An 18,649-nucleotide genomic window follows, 5' to 3' on the forward strand; every position below is an offset into this window, starting at 1 on the left:
ACCTACACCCCCCAACATGCCCCAGTACCCCCACTCCAGATCGCCCACAGCCCCCCAACACGCCCCAGTACTCCTCCAGATCACCTACACCCCCCAACATGCCCCAGTACCCCCACTCCAGATCACCCACACCCTTCCCCAACACGCCCCAGTACTCCTACTCCAGATCACCTACATCCCCCCAACACGCCCCAGTACCCCCACTCCAGATCACCCACACTCCTCCCCAACACTCCCCAGTACCCCCACTCCAGATCACCCACACTCCTCCCCAACACTCCCCAGTACCCCCACTCCAGATCGCCCACACCCCCCAACACGCCCCAGTGCTGCATGGGGAGCAGGGGCCACAGTGCTGCACGAGCTGCTGCCTGAATCTGCGCCTCTTCCACTGCTTTCTGTGGGGTTGACTATGAAAGAAGGCTGCCGTGAACACAGCTCATGGAGCCCCACTGCCGGGCCTGCAGCCTTGCGGGACAGCCACTTACTCAGGGTTGAAGGTCTCCAGCAGATTCTGGGAGTAGATGCATGGTGCTGCTTATTTCGTTGTGCAGATTAAACATCCGATATGTCAGGTAGCAATATGGGTGCATCCCCTGTGCTTCATGTAGAAGCCTGAGGATGGGGCTCATTTTTGGGCAGGATGGGGTGGAGCGGAAGGTGGTCTGTGCTGATGTTAGAGGGGCATGAGAAGCTTGAAAAATAGACACAGCCTTACCTTTCTGTTTGTTTTTGGGTAACTGTTTGTGCCTGAACCACGCAGGAAGACAGCACTCCTTCCAGATCTGAGGGAGAGCAGGTGTCCTGTCTGTGAGCAAACAAGGGGCCGATGCCCAGCGTGGCTCTGGACGGCATGGCCTCCCTGCTGGGTCATCCAGATGAAGCCCGGGGCTGTGCAGTCAGCTCGTGAGAAATGGGATCCAGGTCCTGAGCATGCTGGAACTGGCGAGAAGGGGTCGCAGTATGCACCTGCGTTTCCAGCCCTGCCCCTGCCGACGGCTGAGGCCTCTTTTCCCACCCCTGCTCCTCCCTTCTCTGGATAATAAGATGCTGTTCTAGTTCGTAGAAGTGACACTTGTCTCTTTTCAGAGAGGCACGGGAGAGGCTGTTTTGTTTTATGGCCCGACATTAAATGCTACAACAATAATACTGAAAACAATCCTGCTGAAGAACTGTGTGTGCCCCACTCTTGGGGAACCGGCTGTGGCATCAGAGTGCGAATGAGCTGCATGCTGAGCAGGGGGCGTCATTTAGCGGAAATGGTTTTGTGTGCCAGCTAATGGTAGCTGTTATCCGAAGAGGTGGGAATGCCAAAGGTTTGTCAGATGCATGGAAATTCTGTCATCCCAAGGGAACATTTGGGAGGCTCTTAGCTTTGTTTTTCTCTTCTTAATGCATACACGTGAGCATTAAGAGACCTTGGGTAGATGAGCTGAAAATAGTCGTGATCGCCCTTGGCGGTGGCTGGTGGGTTTACAGAGCACTTGCATGGACTTCGCCATTGATTCTTGCAACCATTAGGGATTCATGGACCAGTCAAGTTGGTTAACAAATATTGGTGAGGTGGAAACGTATATGTTAAGCATAGTGCTATGTACAAGGAACTGTAAGCTGCGCTCTTGCTTTCAAGGCAGTGGTAGTACAGCTGGGGAGGTGAGACTAGGACCATGCAGTAGAACAGAGGCCAGTATGAGGCCAAGCTTGAATGGCCTGGAGGCCAGAGAATGCTGTGGCAGAGACGTCAGGGCCGGCGGTGGGAGGCAAGAGCAGAGAGCCGAAGGAGGAGAGCAAGCTCACACTCTGAGGTCCGAGGGGCTTGGTTTTGGCACACCATGTGGGCTCCCTTTGGGCCTGGGGGGTCAGTAGCACCCGTTAGCCACGGCCAGTCACAGCCCTATGCTCCAGCACAGCTCTGTGCCTGCAGCTGAAACCTTGGCTCTTTGGGGTTCATGGTTTAAAATGCTGTTTTTTCTTTTCTTTTCTTTTCTTTTTCTTTTTTCTTTTCTTTTCTTTCCTTTTCTTTTCTTTTCTTTCTCTCTCTCTCTCTCTCTCTCTCCTTTTTTGAGATGGAGTCACACAGGCTGGAGTGCAGTGGTGTGATCGTGGCTCACTGTAGCCTCTACCTCCTGGACTCAAGCGATCCTCCCACCTCAGCCTCCTGAGTATTTGGAACCACAGGCATGCTACCAACACACCGATTAATTAAGAAAAGAATTCTTGTAGAGATGGGGTCTCATTTTGTTGTCCAGGTTCACACACTGTTTTCTCTGCCCAGTTGCATTGGTGTCTCAAGGTGGTGTCTCCGCTTCCGTCTGAAGGAATCTGAAAGAAGAAGGTTAACTGCTTGGAGCCCGCCTCTCTCCTCTAAAAAAGTGAGGACTGTTTTTAAAACAGGACATGTTCATCCCCTCATACCTGCTGAAAATCCATATAGCTCCTGGTTTTTGTATAACACAGCAATAGGCAACACAAGAACATAATCTTGTAGCTATGTGAGGAGTGAGGCCTAGTGGTTAGAACGGTGCTAGACTGTACAAGATGGTTCCTGTACGGCTCCCATCCCAGCCCCACAGACGCTGCAAGGGCTGCGGGTCCAGCCGAAGCTTTCCTGCCCCGGGTGCCTGCAGCTGTGTGGCTCCGAGCTGTGCCCCTGAGCTGAGGAAGGTCACAGCTGTGTGGCTCCGAGCTGTGCCCCTGAGCTGAGGAAGGTCACAGCTGTGTGGCTCCGAGCTTTGCCCCTGAGCTGAGGAAGGTCACAGCTGTGTGGCTCCAAGCTTTGCCCCTGAGCTGAGGAAGATCACACACCTCTCCCTGTATACAGGACTGATTATTACAAAATAGACAGGGACGGCGTTGTGGTTGGGAGAACAAAGACTCATTAAAAACCATTTCTAATTTCAAAGTAGCCCTTTTGCCATTATGTATTTTCTCAGTCAAAAATGAGTTGTTTAAGGCTACACAACTAATGAGTGACAGAGTCCTTGAAAGCCACAGAGAATTTGCACTTCATTTAGTCGGCAGCACTCAGTTAATAAGTCAATTAACAAATGCTTATTAAGTGTCTACTAAATACAAGGTACAAAGAGCTACAAAGATTCTCTGAGCAGTGAGTGCTGGACAGGGCTTTCAGTGCGAACTTTTCACTGAAGGAAAGGATAGCACACATAGGAAACTGCACCGAACCCGAGTGTATCCTAAACAGATCATGCCCATGGACCCCAGCTTGAGGAACAACATGACCAGTGGCCCAGAGGCCTAATCTTGTCACCTATGGGTCCCCTCCCCCAGCCCCACTGCTGGGTCTCCACTCTCGACAGCTTTCCATCTACATGGAGCACACAGCCGGCACTGTGGGCTTCTGAGGGGAGGGGTCGGCCTGCGTCCATCTTCAGGGTGGGCCGAGAAGAGAAAGACTAGGTCTGTGGTGGCCCTGTCCGTGCCTGGGGCACCACCCTCTTTGGAGTCCTTGGGTCAGATTCAGGAATCCAGCTGGGAGGTGGGATGGCCTCAGTGGCGTCGTGAAGTGCTGCGGATTGGGTGGACTCGTTAGCAGTGGATGGTGGAGCGCCAGTTCTTTGGAAGGTGAAATGGATGGGATGGGTAATCAAACTGGGTACACAGGAAGAAGATGGAGAGGTATAAAAAGAAAAAACTGCACCCCTTCAGGCTAACTGAATGCCAGCACTGTCAGTAACCTTTGGCCAAGTCATCTGACTGCTTTAACTTCAGCTTACCCTTCTGTCCCATAAGGTGGGTTGGACCAAGTTCCTTTCAGTGTAAAGTTCTAAGTGTCTTGAAATTCAGAGGGGTTATGCTGAAAATCTTGCAAATTGGAAAATTTGTAAAGAGCTAAATGTTTTATACAAATACCAATTACCGTCTCCTTTTCCATCCACCTACCCATCCACATCATTCGTCAAGTTACCCACACACTCACTCGCCGCTGAAGTTTCATTAGTTCTTTCCCAGGTTCCCCTTCAGTCGAAACTCATGAAGGAATTAGAGATACAACTACAATTTTAAATTTATGATCTGTCCACCTCACCCCACATCAGACTGATACTATTGTCAGCAATATCCATGGGGGAATTTAATTTTAGTTTATTTACATTATACTTAATCAAATGCTAAATGCATCGTTTTATTTGACCTCATTCTTTCCTGTCTCTTCCTCTGCTTCTCATTTCAGCTCTCCTACCCAGTGTCCTATTCTTGGGAGAGAACCATGCAATTAACTGACCACAGGGATTCCCAGTGGATAGGAGGTTATAGCGCCATGTAGCTGGTCACAGCCTGGTGAGCAGCCGGCAGTGGCTTCACCCCTCCTGGGTGGGCAGGTGTCCTGACCTGAGTCAGGGCAGGGAGAGTGGGGCCCCTGCCAGGCTACCTCTACTCACGTGGGCCCCTGGGTCTCTGCAGGATGTCGTGAGGGATGTAGGGAAGTGCCACAGTGGCTGCCTCCTGTCAACACTGGGGAGAGGGTGGGATGGGAGAAGGTCCTGGACTTTCCAAGGGATGAAATCCAAGGAGGGGGTACTCCTTGAATGGGAACTCCCTCCCTTCTCCCTCTGTCCGTGGTTCACTGGAGAGCATGCATAGCGTGAGCCACCGCTGACCATCGTGATGCATGGGTAGGTCTTTTATCTCTGTACGGAGGAGACCATTTCTGTTTTCTTGCCATAGATGACAGCCGCGGGCTGCGACCATGCTGGCTGCTGCAGTTAAGTATGGGTGACTGAACTCAATGCCTTCCAGCCAGCCCTCTGCGCTCAGTGCCTTCTAGCCAGCCCCGTGCGCTCAATGCCTTCCGGCCAGCCCTGTGCACTTGCTTTGCTCCTCCATGCATGTGGCAAGGCCTGCTCTTTGGCATCTGTTTCTTAAAGCTATTTTTTGCTTTCCTTTGCTTTGTTTATGCACTTCGTGGCCCCAATTTTTTATTTTTCAGATCCCAGTCCATTCCTAACTTGTGGGTATGATCACAGCACAGTTGATTTGGATCACTGTGATTTTTTTTGAGACCTTAGAACCTTGTTCCTGAGAGAAATGAAGACCAGTATGTAATTTCTGAAGTCACGGATTACAGATTATAACAGATTTACCACAATTCTTCCAGAGAAGTTAAATATTACCTGATTTTTACCAAGCTTTTTTCAGCCAGAGGTGTCCATTGAATTAGAACCATTGAATTAGACTTTCCAGAAGGTTAGGACCTGGCATCTCTGTTTTGAAAAGCCCTTGATGACCTTGACTTATCTATGGACGAAGGCCCTTTCCAGTTGTAGAATCTTATTCATGTCATGATATTTGTTTATTTATTTATTATTATTATTTTTAATTTTTTTTATCAGAGCAGCATACATATAGCTAAAAAAGAAAGAATTAAATAGTGCCAAAAACTATACAGGTACCTGTCAGTGATACTGCGGGTTTGGTTTTAGACAACAGCAGTAAGCAGGTCACGTGAACGTTTTGCTGTCAGTACATATAGAAGTTACCTTTACACTGTACTGTAGTCTGTGAAGTGTGCCGTAGCATTGTGCCCAAAAGAACATACACTTTCACTTAAAAACTGCTGAAAAATGTTAATGATCACTTGAGCCTTAGCGAGTCGTAATCATTTAGCATTTAATTGGCTGACAGAAGGTCCTGCCTCCTGTGGATGGCTGCCAGCTGATGGGGCGTGGTTGCTGAAGGTAGGGGTGACTACGGGGATTTCTTAAGACACTAACAAAATTTGCTGAGTTGATTGGCTCTTGCTTTCACACAGCATTTCTCTGTAGCATGTGGTGCTGTTTGATAGCATTTTACCCCCAACAGAGAGACCTGGAGTAGTTGGCAGATGTTTTCTGGAAAATGAATGACATGAGCCTGTCACATTAAGGAAAGCAACTGACAGTGTTTGTTTCCATTGATAAAATTTGAGATTTCAAATAAAAAAAATTGTGGAAACCTTATACCTACCACTATGAGCCTGGCAACTTCTTTGTTGTTGTTGTGGTGGTGGTGGTGGTTTTTGAGATGGAGTCTCACTCTGTCACCCAGGCTGGAGTACAGTGGTGTGATCTTGGCTTACTGCAACCTCTGCCTCCCGGGTTCGAGCGATTCTCCTGTCTCAGCCTCCTGAGTTGCTGGGATTACAGGTGCCCATCACCACGCCTGGCTAATTTTTGTTTTTTTAGAAGAGACAGAATTTCACCATGTTGGTCAGGCTGGTCTCGAACTCCTGACCTCAGGTGATCCACCCACCTTGGCCTCTCAAAGTGCTGGGATTACGGGGTGAGCCACCAACCTGGCTGAGCCTGGCAACTTCTTAGTACTTAAGACATTTCTGATGCGATCATGATAATGTTAATGAGTGTGGATTTTTAAAAAAGTATTGGAGAATGAAATGTATAAGATCTGTATAGTTCAATGAGCCGATATTTTCCAAATGGTCAATGTTTGATGGTACAAAATAATATATGGGTAAAAAATCCACTCAAGGTGCAGCAAAGAGCAGTTAATTTTAATGTGATAGCATACAAAAAGTTCGTCGATGTGGTTTCAGATAGTACATCTCATAATCTGAAGGAAATTACCACTTGATAATTTTTGGTGTAGTATCAAACAAAAAGAGTCATGATTATGTAAAATAGCAATTTAAGATACTCTTCTGTTTTCTAATTTTAAATATGTGTGTGAGGTAGGGGTTTCCACGTGTGCAGTCACTGAAACCATGAATTGCCACAGGCGAATGCAAAAATGGATGAGAATCACCCATCCTCTACCAAACCACATATTCCAGAAATTCACAAAAATGCTGCTCTTCTCACTAAACTTTTTTGGAAAAAATAGTTATTTTTATAATAAATATGTTAAAATACAATGAGTTTGTTATTGTTTTTAAAATGAAGAAAGAAATATTTTAAAAATCTTATCTGAATTTCACGTAGAGTAGATACTGATAGATACAACAACATAAGTCAAAGCTCTTTGGGGTTTTCAATAATTTTAGAGCACAAAGGGGTCCTGAGACCAAACAAGTTTGAGAACTGCTGATTTAGAGGTAATTGCTCTGGAACCCACTCCTGAAATAAACGGGTAAATCCTGGACATGAATGTATGTTTGTGAAACAGATTTTTTTGTGGGAAAACTGAGTGCAGATGAAAATTAATTAAAAAATGTCACTTCTTTGTCTTTTTCTCTCCTCCTTTTCCTGTACCAATGAGAGCCATAGTTTGAACAGGAGGAAGCAGATGCTGTCACTGCAGAGCTGCCTTCTCATAGAAAGCTTGAGCAGGAGCCTGAGAATAAAACAGTGCAAGTGCGGGAAAGCTGCAGGTGCCGAAATACAAATGAATGTGGGTAGAAGAACAGCAGTCACTTGGCCGTGATGTTAAAACACTGGCTTTCACGGCTTGTCAGCTTGTTTGAGCACCTTAGCTGTTCCGTGAATCTGGTTAACACTGATCAACCTTACGCGTTGTGTGGCTTTTAGTCAAAGGTGACTTTGAAGTGCGTTATATAAGGAGAAACTGTGGAAGAGAGGCCTAGCAGAGGAGGAAACGCAGACATAAAGAACTTTCTCTTTTCCATTGCTTCCTCAGATCCTCTGTCGATGGGTCCTCAGAAAGCTCTGGAAACCATCGGTGCAAATTTACAGAAGCAGTACGAGAACTGGCAGCCAAGGGTAAGCGTGCTTCACTTTCCTTCTTACAGGGAAACTCCAGTTCCTTGGTTTCCAACCCTCTTTGGACCCAAGTGAGAATTCCATGCACACCTTGCCCTTGTGCGGCATGGTGCCTGCGCACTGTGTTTCGTGTGCCTGCGTTCTGCCTGCTGGCTGTTGGTGGCTGTATTGTCTTGATGACATACACATTATTGTGAGTCTTGCATTGGACAGTCCAACTTATTTTGCTTAAGTTTGTTCCAGATTTTTAGAAAAGAAAAAGTATTCTTGTTGCTCTTAACCATGGTTTTAATTTTTCTCAGGAATTGTATTTTCAATAATTTTTCTTTAACCTCAACTAGTTAATGCTATTCCTCGTGTCTTCAGTTTTCAAATAGTTGCACAAGAAGCACCCAACATTCAAAAGATGACACCTATTATACACTTTGTCTTTGATTCAAAAGATAAGGTTCTTTTTAGGGAGCCAGTTACCAATTAGTGTGTGTGGGTTTTTTTGCTTATATCTTACAGTTTTTTTGTTTTTTTTTTTTTTTTAAGAAAAGTGGCATAGAATATAACTGTGTCAAATTGCCTTTAAGATCTTAAGTTACTTGTAATCCACACAAAGACCTTTAGCCTTTCTTATTAACTGGTTTGGAGATTTAATAAATTTAATAAAAAAACTAGGAATCTGGGTGCTTATGGAGGTGCCCTGTATTCAGCTTTGCGTGGTGGGGACTCGAGCTACCTAAAGGAACATAATGAAGAACGCAGGTTGAGAAGGTGCCTTACCTGCGCGTCTCCTGCGAGTTTTACTCTCCGCTTTTTGATGTAAGCCTCATGGAAACACATGATTTATGCAACCTTTTGAACACTTATTTGGTTGGAATTTTGATTTGTGGATCATTTATCCACATAATCTGGGATTTAGGGATTCCTTATATGTTATTTACATTCTTAGAGTAAGAGAATAGCCAAAAATGATTTTTTTCCTGCCTTTAAAAATGTCCTTAGGTCATTTCTGCTGTTGCTTCCAGTCGTGAGCTAACTGTTAGGAAGCATCTCTGTGTCTTCGGGTGTACCTTTATGCTTTGCATTACCGACTTGTCAAGTCAATAACAGCAGACTTTTGTTCTTTAGAAGGCAGTGTCTTCATGGGTTTTTTATTGATGCCTAATGGCTTTACTTTTTCCTCTCTCAAATTCGTTGCCTCTTGGTGGTTTATGTAAACGTGCCATAGCCTTTTTCTTGAGAGCGCAGTGCGTTTGGTGATGAGATGAGGACTGGAGAGAGATTTGGATGGCGGAGTCCTGTAAAAATGTAGTTGAGATGCCTTGTGTTTTCTGTAGAAAATAGCTTCTTTGAAGACTTCGAAGGTACCCTGGGGTCTCAGCATGGTGAGATGGGCGCTTAGAGGAGTGTGGGGCAGAGTGGCGGTACTGGAAGACATGGTCTTGTTGGTATATGGCGTGTCATTAACCAACACCATGGGAATTCAGAGGAATGCCCTTCTGGCTACTTCTGGCCATCTCCTGGGTTTGGCTTTGTACCTTTGCGCTTTATTAGATACATTTGTTTAAAAAAGAATGTAACCCAATAAATTCAGATCTACCAATTGTGTTCTTTCTAGAATGAGTCTCTGCCATTATAACTAGTTTCTTCTTTTCCAAGAATTATTAGATAAGGAAATATAGCCTTTCAGAATACATGTGTTTAATATTTCAAGATATTGTATGTGTATTCCATTTGCTATGATTTACAATTTTTTTTTTGAGTGCTAAGGGTTGATTTACTGCTAGCTTTATTATTAGTTTTGCTTGGTAGATACCAGCTTGTTGATGCTAGCTGACAGGAAATGGAATCTTCTAAAGTGGCATCTGTTATTTTTAATCTAAATTTCTGTCTAGGAGCAGATCTCTCCATGGCATTGAGAAGAGGCATCATGAGGCAGGGAAGGCCACCTTTCCATGTGGGTCAGTGATGACAGCCAGAAAGATGATAGTGCAGACTCAGTGCGGGATGGAGGATTCCCTTCCTGTGACAGTGGCACAGTTTTACTCAGACGGCGAGCACAGGTGCAAAGGGGTGCAGTCCTCTGGATGATCTGTAGTCTGGGAAAATTTGTTAAAGTTGGCCACATTTCAAGAATGGATGTGCAAAATAATTTTCTGAGTAAGAGATCATTTGAAGGGCTGGTGCGATAGAGAATGTGTCAAGATTACAGGATGCTTCGGAAAAGGTACCAGCGCAGGCGGGATCCCATCTGGGCTGGTTTATGAAGTGGAATCTGGAATAAAGTATCCGCTGCAGCCTAGAAAGAAGCTGTTCATGCACACAGAGTGGGATCTTTTGTCTGCATTCAGGAAGCAAAACCACAACAATGGATACCTAATATTTGCTTTTCGAATGCCAACACTATTGCATTCATTTTTAAATACAATACAAATGTTTAAAAATTTCCTGCTACTAACTGTGGGTGGGCCTCATCTATTTTAGAAATTAGCCTAAGGTGTCGGATGTCACAGGATACCTCTGACCCGCTCTCTGGTGTGAGCGTGGGGCTGTGCCATATGCACTGGGTAATAATAGCACCTGCCCCGGTGCGCGTGGTACGCTTCTCCTCACAGCTTTCCATGGGTTACAGGACAGAGGGAGGGAGGCCTGGCATAGATAGCGCGGCTGTCAGTGTGGGGCAGACCTCATGCTGCCTTCTGGAGTTTGCACAAAACAGGAAGTACTTAGCAAGCTCAGATGTTTGTGTGCGAGGGGCCTGGTTCCTGACTGTAAATCAGGGTCCTTTGAAACATTGCGAGGCTAAACACGCACCACTTGATTGCACTCTACAGGGCTCTCGAGTTTCTGCAGTAATAAAAAGAGGCTGATGTGCCATCTGCAGTAAAACAATGGGGGCGTTATTAAATTTCCCAGGCCTTCAATGGAAAGACCCATATATCTGGTTTTCTCTTTCTCTGTGTCCTTTATTGCAAGAGTGGAAAACCTCGGGTCATTGAATGGAAATGAGGTTATTTTCATTAAAGTTTGCCGGAGTTGTTGCCGCCACGCTGTCGTGGATGGGAGCAGAGTAGGAAATGCCTGTTTCCTCACCGCTGTCGTCCATCCAGGAGGTGCAGAAAGCCGGACCCCATCGGTGGCAGCAGAGTGGAGCCTGGAAGCCTGTAATGATTTCCTTGCCGATGCTGGAACGCTTGGACTGGTTCTTCTTCATTTTTCTAGCTTTTGATATAGGTGATTCCAGTTCAAAAGGAATTGAGAGAAACCATGGTGATTATATTTTTTCTGAAGGCTGCCAGCCACTCTCTGGCCCGTGTTTCCTTGCTTAGGCCCATTGAGCCCTTTTCTAAATGATTTATCAGTTTGCCACTGATGAAATGTTTCTTCTGATTAAATTTAAGGCTTTGCCTTATTACCTCGTCGGTGCATAGATTTGTGTTCTGCCAGAGATTGGAGGAAAAATGCCGACCGTTGTTTCAGTGGAAAATTCTGCAGTAAAACCTCACTCATTCCATCATAAGTCTCAAATGAAAGTTTTATTGGGAGTTGGGAGTAGGAGATTATTATAAAGCTGGGAGCATACAGTGAAGAATTTATCTTTTAAGAGAATTTTTCTAACAAATGGGGTTTTCTGGCAGTTTAGTACAGGATGGAAGTTGGGAGCTGGAGCCTGTGGAAAAAGGCAAACAGGAGGGGCCTTGCTCTCTGGGTCCTTCTTTCCCCAGAGAGAGTGGACAACACCAGGAGCAGAGGCCACACCTCTTCACTTGGGGTGAGCTTTAATTCTTCCGGTGCCTTAAAAATAAGTTTCTTTGGGAATATGTATCATTGACTAAGGAAGATGAAATAGCGTGGCAGTGCCTCCACTGACTGAGTCCGTCCGTCAGGCAGGTGTGTCTAGAGGAGGCGACGGAAGGTGCTCCTCAGTCACGGAGCCAGGTTGTTGTAGGAACTCGTTCTCATCTTGTCCAGGTCTGCGAGTAGTGAAGGCAGCAAGTCCCGTGTGGCAGCCGTGGGGCTTCCAGGGAGCTGAGCGGTCAGGTTGAGTCAGTTTCCATGTGGCCAACAGTTCTTAGTTATCCACGCACAGCCCTGGTTTGTGGATTACAGTGAACAGGTTATGAATGCCAGCTTCCCTTCAGTTCAGCGTGCTTCTCAGATGTGTCACAGTTAATTTGTGGTTAAGGGATGAAAGTTGGTTTTACCGTTAGATAAACATGTTTTTTATAGTGCCTAACCCCAAGCAGAGTATGTTCAAGGAGAGAACAAAACAGCTCCCAAGATCTGGTTCATTAGCCCAGTAGAAATTGTTATTGCATTTTAATGTAAATGACAATCATCCTTTCCGTGGTATTGATAATAGAGTTGTTTGTATGCTTTTATGAGATGCTTTGATTGAATCGAAGCTGATGACTAATCCTGTTGGGAGGAGAGGGTTCGGGGAGCAAGGGGGTTGTGAAGGCCAGTGGTGGACCGTTTTGGTTCTACTTTGGACACTTAACAGGTGTGTCTTTTGGATTTTAGGCACAAGTGTCACTTGCAGAACTGCATGTTTATGTGTAATTCCATGTTGTATAGGGGTTTGTAGTGAGGATAATTGGAATCCAGACGTCTTCTCCTTGTCCCTGAATGGGGCTGCTGCTTGACCTGTCCGCCTCACGGGGAGTGTCGTGTGGCCATGTGTGACAAACTGTGAAACCCTTGGTATTGAGTGCTCCCGCCGCTAGGTGTGGTGGAAGGCACCTAGTCAGGCGGCTGGGTTGGCTTTGGGGAGCGCTGCACGGATGGCTTCTAAGATCCACGTGTCTTCTTTTCCCTGGGATGATTAGACAGGCCTCTGCTTTGTGGGCAAAGCAGTTGGTATCAGCACAAGTCACTTGCTTGCCTGTGCCCCCCACCCCCAAATGTTTTGAGATGGATTTTATAGATGGGTGCCGATATGGCTTGGCTGTGTCCCCACCCGGATCTCATCTTGAATTGTAACTCCCACAATTCCCACATGCCATAGGAGGAACCTGGTGGGAGGTAATTGAATCATGGGGACGGGTCTTTCCTGTGCTGTTGTCCGTAGTGAATAAGTCTCACGTCCCTGCATGAGCTCTGTCTCGCCTGCCACCATCCATGTAAGATGTGAGTTGCGCCTGCTTGCCTTCCGCCATGATCGTGAGGCCTCCCCAGCCGTGTGGAACTCTAAGTCTATTAAACCTCTTTCTTTTGTAAATTTCCCAGTCTTGGGTATGTCTTTATTAGCAGCGTGAAAATGGGCTAATACAGATGCAGTGAAGACCCATAAATAAGTGAGTTCTACCTTTTCTTAGGATTTTCAGGGTCAGATGTGGATCATTGGGGAAGAAGCAGCTAAGTTGCCCTAGAACTGTATCCTACATCTGGAGGTGCTCCAAAGCTATTTGTAGAACAGCCCAAGGTGGACTATTACTCACAGTGACTCCTGCTTAGGGCATTCACGTTGCGACATTAGTTACAAATTGACAGTCCAGTTCAGCTGGTGAAAATGGCCCTATAATTGCGATTGGCAGCATCCCCTGGCATGCTACCCTGATGCCATTACCATTCCATCATCCTTCCCTGTCTTGCTGTCTGCCCTGCTGCCAGCCCTCCCTCCTCCTGCCCACACTCACCTGACTTCCTTCTCTGTGGGTCCTAAGGTTGGGCTTCATGCACCTTGAGTTTCTGTGACAAGCTGCCAATGAGGACTCATGGGCAAAGGCAGAACTGTGGGTGGATGGCTCACAGCTTGCATAATTCAGTACCTGGTGTGAAGCACTTTGCCTGTGTACTCATTATAGTTGCAGGATGGTACAGACCATTTCTTCTGGTTGTCTTGGGGTTAACTGTTGCGTTTTGACAGTTTCGCTTAACTGCTTACTGCCCAGAAAGTTAAGAACTGTTCTGTGACCAACATTTTACTTATATTTTTGCCTTGGCCTCAGCAGTGCTCTCCCACTTCGTCTTCCCCTCCTTGCTAGCGCTTCTCGCCTGACAGCTTTTACACGTGCGTGTCGTGTTCAGTGAGAATTCTGATTCATGCTCTTCAGCCAGAAGCCTTCGTAGTCAGCTCTGCCCACGCACTTCCTGCCTTGCCCTGTCCCCAGAGGCCATGGTATTGGAAGCAGCTTCTGGAAGCGAGCTTAGATTATGCAAAGCAGTTTATTCCGGACTCTTTAGACCAATTGTACCAGAGTGTAAAGGTGTTGCCACCCACTGCCATCCCTCCAAGTACCTTAGTGACGTGACCTATAAATTCTTTTAGGCACACCAAACACATTACAGAAAGAAGAACGAAAGAAAGGCATCATTCTGCAGCTGCCTGGAGGATGGCAGCCAGTTGTGACTAGACCCCTCAGGGTTTCAGTCCATTGGAGCTGGTCCCGGAGGGGCCCTTGCTGGCCAGCCCTGTGTTGGACTCTTGCTCTCCGAGACCACCGAGGGGATTCGCTGGAGAGCCCATTTGGGATTGAAGAGCACGCGTGTTGACTAGAGTGGGTTGCAGCATGGGCCGCAGCCCGTTTAATCACGGCCCAGGGAGGATCGGTGGAGTCCGCCTCCTCCCCTCTGCCTCGTAGGTCCACAGACTCGTGCTGGGCTCGCCGCTCCTTCCCTTCCTGGGTGGGCGCACCCCTCTCACTGGCAGGGAAACTCCCTGGGAAATGTGGTCTCCTCTCTACCAGTGCACTGAGGGGTAGGGGGGGAGAGCTTAACTGTGGAAAGAATGTGAACTGGTTTAGTTCTGGCTTTGCCACTTAGAAATGTAACTTTGGACAAGTTACTATTTACTTGTTACTTTTACAAGTTACTATTTACAAGTTACTTTTAAGATTTGTACATGCAAATGATAATTAATGGAGAGAATAAAAGTATGTAAAGCATTTGCACCAGGGAGGCCATGGTGGTTGGTCATCAGATCATTACTTCCTGTCCCTTTCTGTCCCTTATCCCTTCCTCTCCCTCATGGTTGAGGTGGTGGAGGCCATTCCCAGAACATTCTGCCCGGAGTCTTGCTGCCTTAAGCCCCTCCCCATCCTGCCTTGTCTCTGATTTTATCCTCTTGCTGGTATCTCCTCTTCCTGACTCTCCTCTATTAATTGACCTACTTGAAGTGTAATATTTTTAGAGAGAAATAGGGGCTTAGCTCTGTCCTTAACAGGCCTCTTGAAGATATTATCTCTCATCATCGTGTTCCCTTTAACAAGGGAGTTGTCTGTGTGTGTGACAAATTGCAAATGAGGGCCCCCACCGTCAGGCTGGGACTAAAACCGTAGTTCAGCTGTCGTGGTTTCACAGATCTCACGTGCCATGTGTGTTTCCTGAGTTAACTTGGGGACCGTGATACAGAGTGATGTGGGGATGGCTCTGAAGGACAGGCAGGTGCCTGGCGAGGGCTGGAAGTGCTGCTTTGAAGTCAGAAAGTGGAAGATGTGATGATGTGTTAAAGAATGGAAAGCTAAATTTGGAGGTGGCGATGAGGAACCCACCGTATGCTCACCATATGCAACTAGGAAGAGTTGTAAAATCCCGCTCCAGCCAAATTGGAAAGTGCTGATCAAGGGGGAAACGATCAATAACAGATTGGAGGGGGACGGCCACTTCAAAGTGTCTGCGGGACTTGATTTCATTTTGCAGGGAAAACCATATGTCACAGTGGTGTTCTTGAATTTGGGTGTTCACGGAGGCTTCTGGACAGCTCCCTCCCAAATGTCCACAATTTACTTGTTGGTGTGACACATAATGGAGATTTTAAAAAAATGGACATATAAAGCACGTAACGTCAAGTTCACCGTTTCAAAATGTACAACTCGGCTGGGCACAGTGGCTTGCACCTGTAATCCCAGCACTTTGGGAGGCCGAGGTGGGCAGATTACCTGAGGTCAGGAGTTGAAGACCAGCCTGGCCAACGTGGTGAAACCTTGTCTCTACTAAAAATATTTTAAAAATGTGCCGGGTGTGGTGGTGGGCGCCTGAAATCCCAGCTACTTGGGGGGCTGAGGTGAGAGAATTGCTTGAACCCGGAAGGTGGAGGTTGTAGTGAGCCACGATTGCGCCACTGCACTCCAGCCTGGGCGACAGAGTAAGACTCTATCTAAAAAAAAAAAAAAAGTACGACTCAATTGGTTTTTAACATCTTTGCAATCTTGTGCAACTGTCATAACTGCCTAGTACCAGAACACTTTCCTTACCCCAAAGGGAAACCCAAAACGCATCGGCAGTCACTTTTCATCTCCCCTCCCCGCAGTCTGCCTTCTGTCTCTGGAGATGCCTGTTCTAGGTTCTCCACACAAACGGAGCCGTACAGTATGTGGCCTTGTGCGTCTGGGCTCTTCACTTAGCATCTTGAATGTTTTTAAGATTCATCCATGTTATTGCATGTATCAGTAATTTAATCCTTTTTGTGTGTGCATGTGTAGAGATAGGATCCTGCTTTGTTGCTCAGGCTGGTCTTGAACCCCTAGTTTCAAGTGATCGTCTTGCCTCAGCCTCAACTCTTTTTATAGCTGAAAATCCATTGTATGGATATCCTACATTTCTATTTTATGCGTTCGTCTGTTGATGGACACTTTGCGTGGTTTCCACCTTTTGGCTATGAATATGTACATACTCGTGTTTGTGTAGGCCTCTGCCCAGGAGTGGGAGTGCTGGGTCATATGGTGACACTGTGTTTTACCTCCCTGAGGCACTCCCCATCTATTTTCCACAGCGGCTGTACTGTTTCTCCACGTCTACTGGCAGTGTATGAGGGCTCCAGTCTGTCCACATCCTCCCAACATCTGTGACTTCCTGTTTCTTTCATTGTTGTTGTTGTGATCAGTGGCATCTCACGTGGTTTTGGTTTGCATTTCCCTGGTGATTAATGACATTGCCCTTCTTTTCATGTGCTTATTGGCCATTTGGAGGAAAGTCTATTCAAGTCCTTTGTCCATTTATTACTTGGGCTGTTTGTCTTTATTGTTGAGTTCTAAGAGTTCAAAATGGAGACTTTTCAGTTGAATAAGGTATAATTTCTGTTGTGAGGACTTGTTTCCTTTCCAAATAATATGTGTGGTGTCTGCTGAGAGCCTCATGATAACATTTAATTCTTAAAAGAGCCTTTGCCTTGATAAATTGTTTCATAAAACTATTAAGAGGTTCAGCCAAGCACTGTGGCTCATGCCTGTGGGAGGCCAAGACAGGAGGATCCTTTGAGCTCGGGAATTGGAGACCAGCCTGGGCAACATAGTGAGACCTTGTCTCTAATTGAAAAAGGAAAAGAGGTTCTATGACTATTGACTATACTGATCATATATATAGTATATAATTTAATACCAATCCCTTAAGATTCCTGTGTGTTTTCGTTAGGAGTCTTTTGGTTTTCTTAGAGCTGTGGTCTCTCCACCTGGAGTGTATGTCGGGAGAAAGCTCCTGTCGGGGTGGGTGCAGGTAGAGTGGCTGAGGTGCTGGACCTCTGTGAAGTCTGGGTGCGGGCTGGAGGCTCATGGTGGACCAGGCGCTCAGCAGGAGAGGGTGCGTGTCCACGCCAGTGCCGGGTCTCCACCGTGCTGCAGCCCTGTGGGTCTCTGCTCCCCACTCAGCAGTTACCCTGCAGGGCGTTCCTACGCCTCCCTGTGTGTGCGGGCTGGGTGCTTCCTGTCTGATGTAGTCATCTTTGATGGGACTCGGTCTGTTTGGACCCAGGGGTCCCCACAGGAGCCAGCTGTGCTCACATGCTAGTGGTCCCTGGTCCTAAACCACCTCCTGACCTTTCCTCTGTTGCTTCAGCTTCCGCTCTCTGCCCACTGCATTGCGTCACTGGATTTTCAACATTAAATTTCCCCCACAAGAGTGTTCGATGCTTCACTGGATGGCCAGGCTATATGGCCCGTGTAAAAGACAGACAAGTGCCACCCAGGGACAACGGAGTGTGTGGTTCAAAGTCCCTGAGAACAGATGCCAGGCTCAGGTGGTACCATTTACTTCCAGCAAGAGGGGAGAGAGGGTACGCCAGATCCAGTGCCCTGTGATGTGGCCCCGAGGCCAGGGGGTCATACCCTCATTTTGGACTACAGTATTAGGAGATTCCCCCACGCTGTGGTGTCTGAAACACAGAAAACTGGGGGCATGCCTGAGGGCCATTGATGCAGGTGCTGAGGCACAACAGGGGAGCCATGGAGGCGGACATCGGGAAAGACCCTCCCAGGTGAGGGCCGCACGGGCTGTGGTGAGGGCGCTCCCCTCGGTGGGCTCCCGGCCCAGCACGTGGAAGACTGAGGGCAGTCCACTGCCTTCCCTACCTAGAGAGGCCGATCAGCTCTGCTTAGCTTCATGCGGTCCCCCGGGTAACTGGCCCATCTGCAGGTAGGTTCTGAGGGAGTGAGGCTGTCCTCTGTAATCCCCTGTGATTGGAGAGCTGGGTGGCAGGATTTAAAGCGCATGGCAGAACCGGGAGGATTACTCACGGCTTGTGTAAGGAAGGGTGTCTTCTAAAGGGCCGCGTGTGTGGCAGGCTCCTTCATCAACACGCTGCTTACCCCAGACTGGAACGTGCCCTAAGGTCAAGTCATCTTTGTGTAGAATTTTTAGTTATAAGTTTTGTTTTTATAAACAAAAATCTTAGCTAAATTCCAACAAAATTCAAGAAGAAAGCACAGATAATCAGGGAGAAATAACTCAAGAGTTGAGGAAATCGAGAGTCATAAAAGAGTGCTTTGCAAAACTTTGCAGATAAATTGGAAAACTTGTATGCGATGCATAATTTTCTAGGAAAATATAAATGACCATAAGTGACCTCAGAAAAGATAGTAAAGAAAAATAAATGGATAAACATAGAAGAAAGAGAAAGTTACCAAAGCATTCCTTTTCTAATCCTCCTCCCTCTGAAGGATTTCAGCCTTGGACAAAACACAGAATTATTTAAGACTTATTTCTGTTACGGGAAGATATCTAAAACATAGTTTGTTTATTAATTTAGAGACAGAGCCTTGCTCTGTCACCCAGGC

The 18,649-nt window shown here is 46.8% G+C and overlaps 1 protein-coding gene across 2 annotated transcripts in view; it reads left to right on the plus strand.

Annotated features, from left to right (window-relative positions):
• RPTOR (regulatory associated protein of MTOR complex 1) overlaps positions 1 to 18,649 on the plus strand; it is a 418,953-nt gene that overhangs the window by 90,780 nt on the left and 309,524 nt on the right. Inside the window, exon 3 of one of the 2 annotated variants that reach the window (XM_033182531.1) lies at positions 7,588 to 7,670. The exons of the other annotated variant lie outside the window; for it this stretch is intronic. Within the exon in view, the coding sequence (XP_033038422.1) occupies positions 7,588 to 7,670 (83 nt within the window). The remainder of the gene's footprint in view (positions 1 to 7,587; positions 7,671 to 18,649) is intronic. 2 annotated transcript variants of the gene reach the window in all.

The sequence above is a fragment of the Trachypithecus francoisi genome, unplaced genomic scaffold, assembly GCF_009764315.1.
Source record: "Trachypithecus francoisi isolate TF-2019V2 unplaced genomic scaffold, Tfra_2.0 Lachesis_group20, whole genome shotgun sequence".
Taxonomy (NCBI): Eukaryota; Metazoa; Chordata; class Mammalia; order Primates; family Cercopithecidae; genus Trachypithecus; species Trachypithecus francoisi.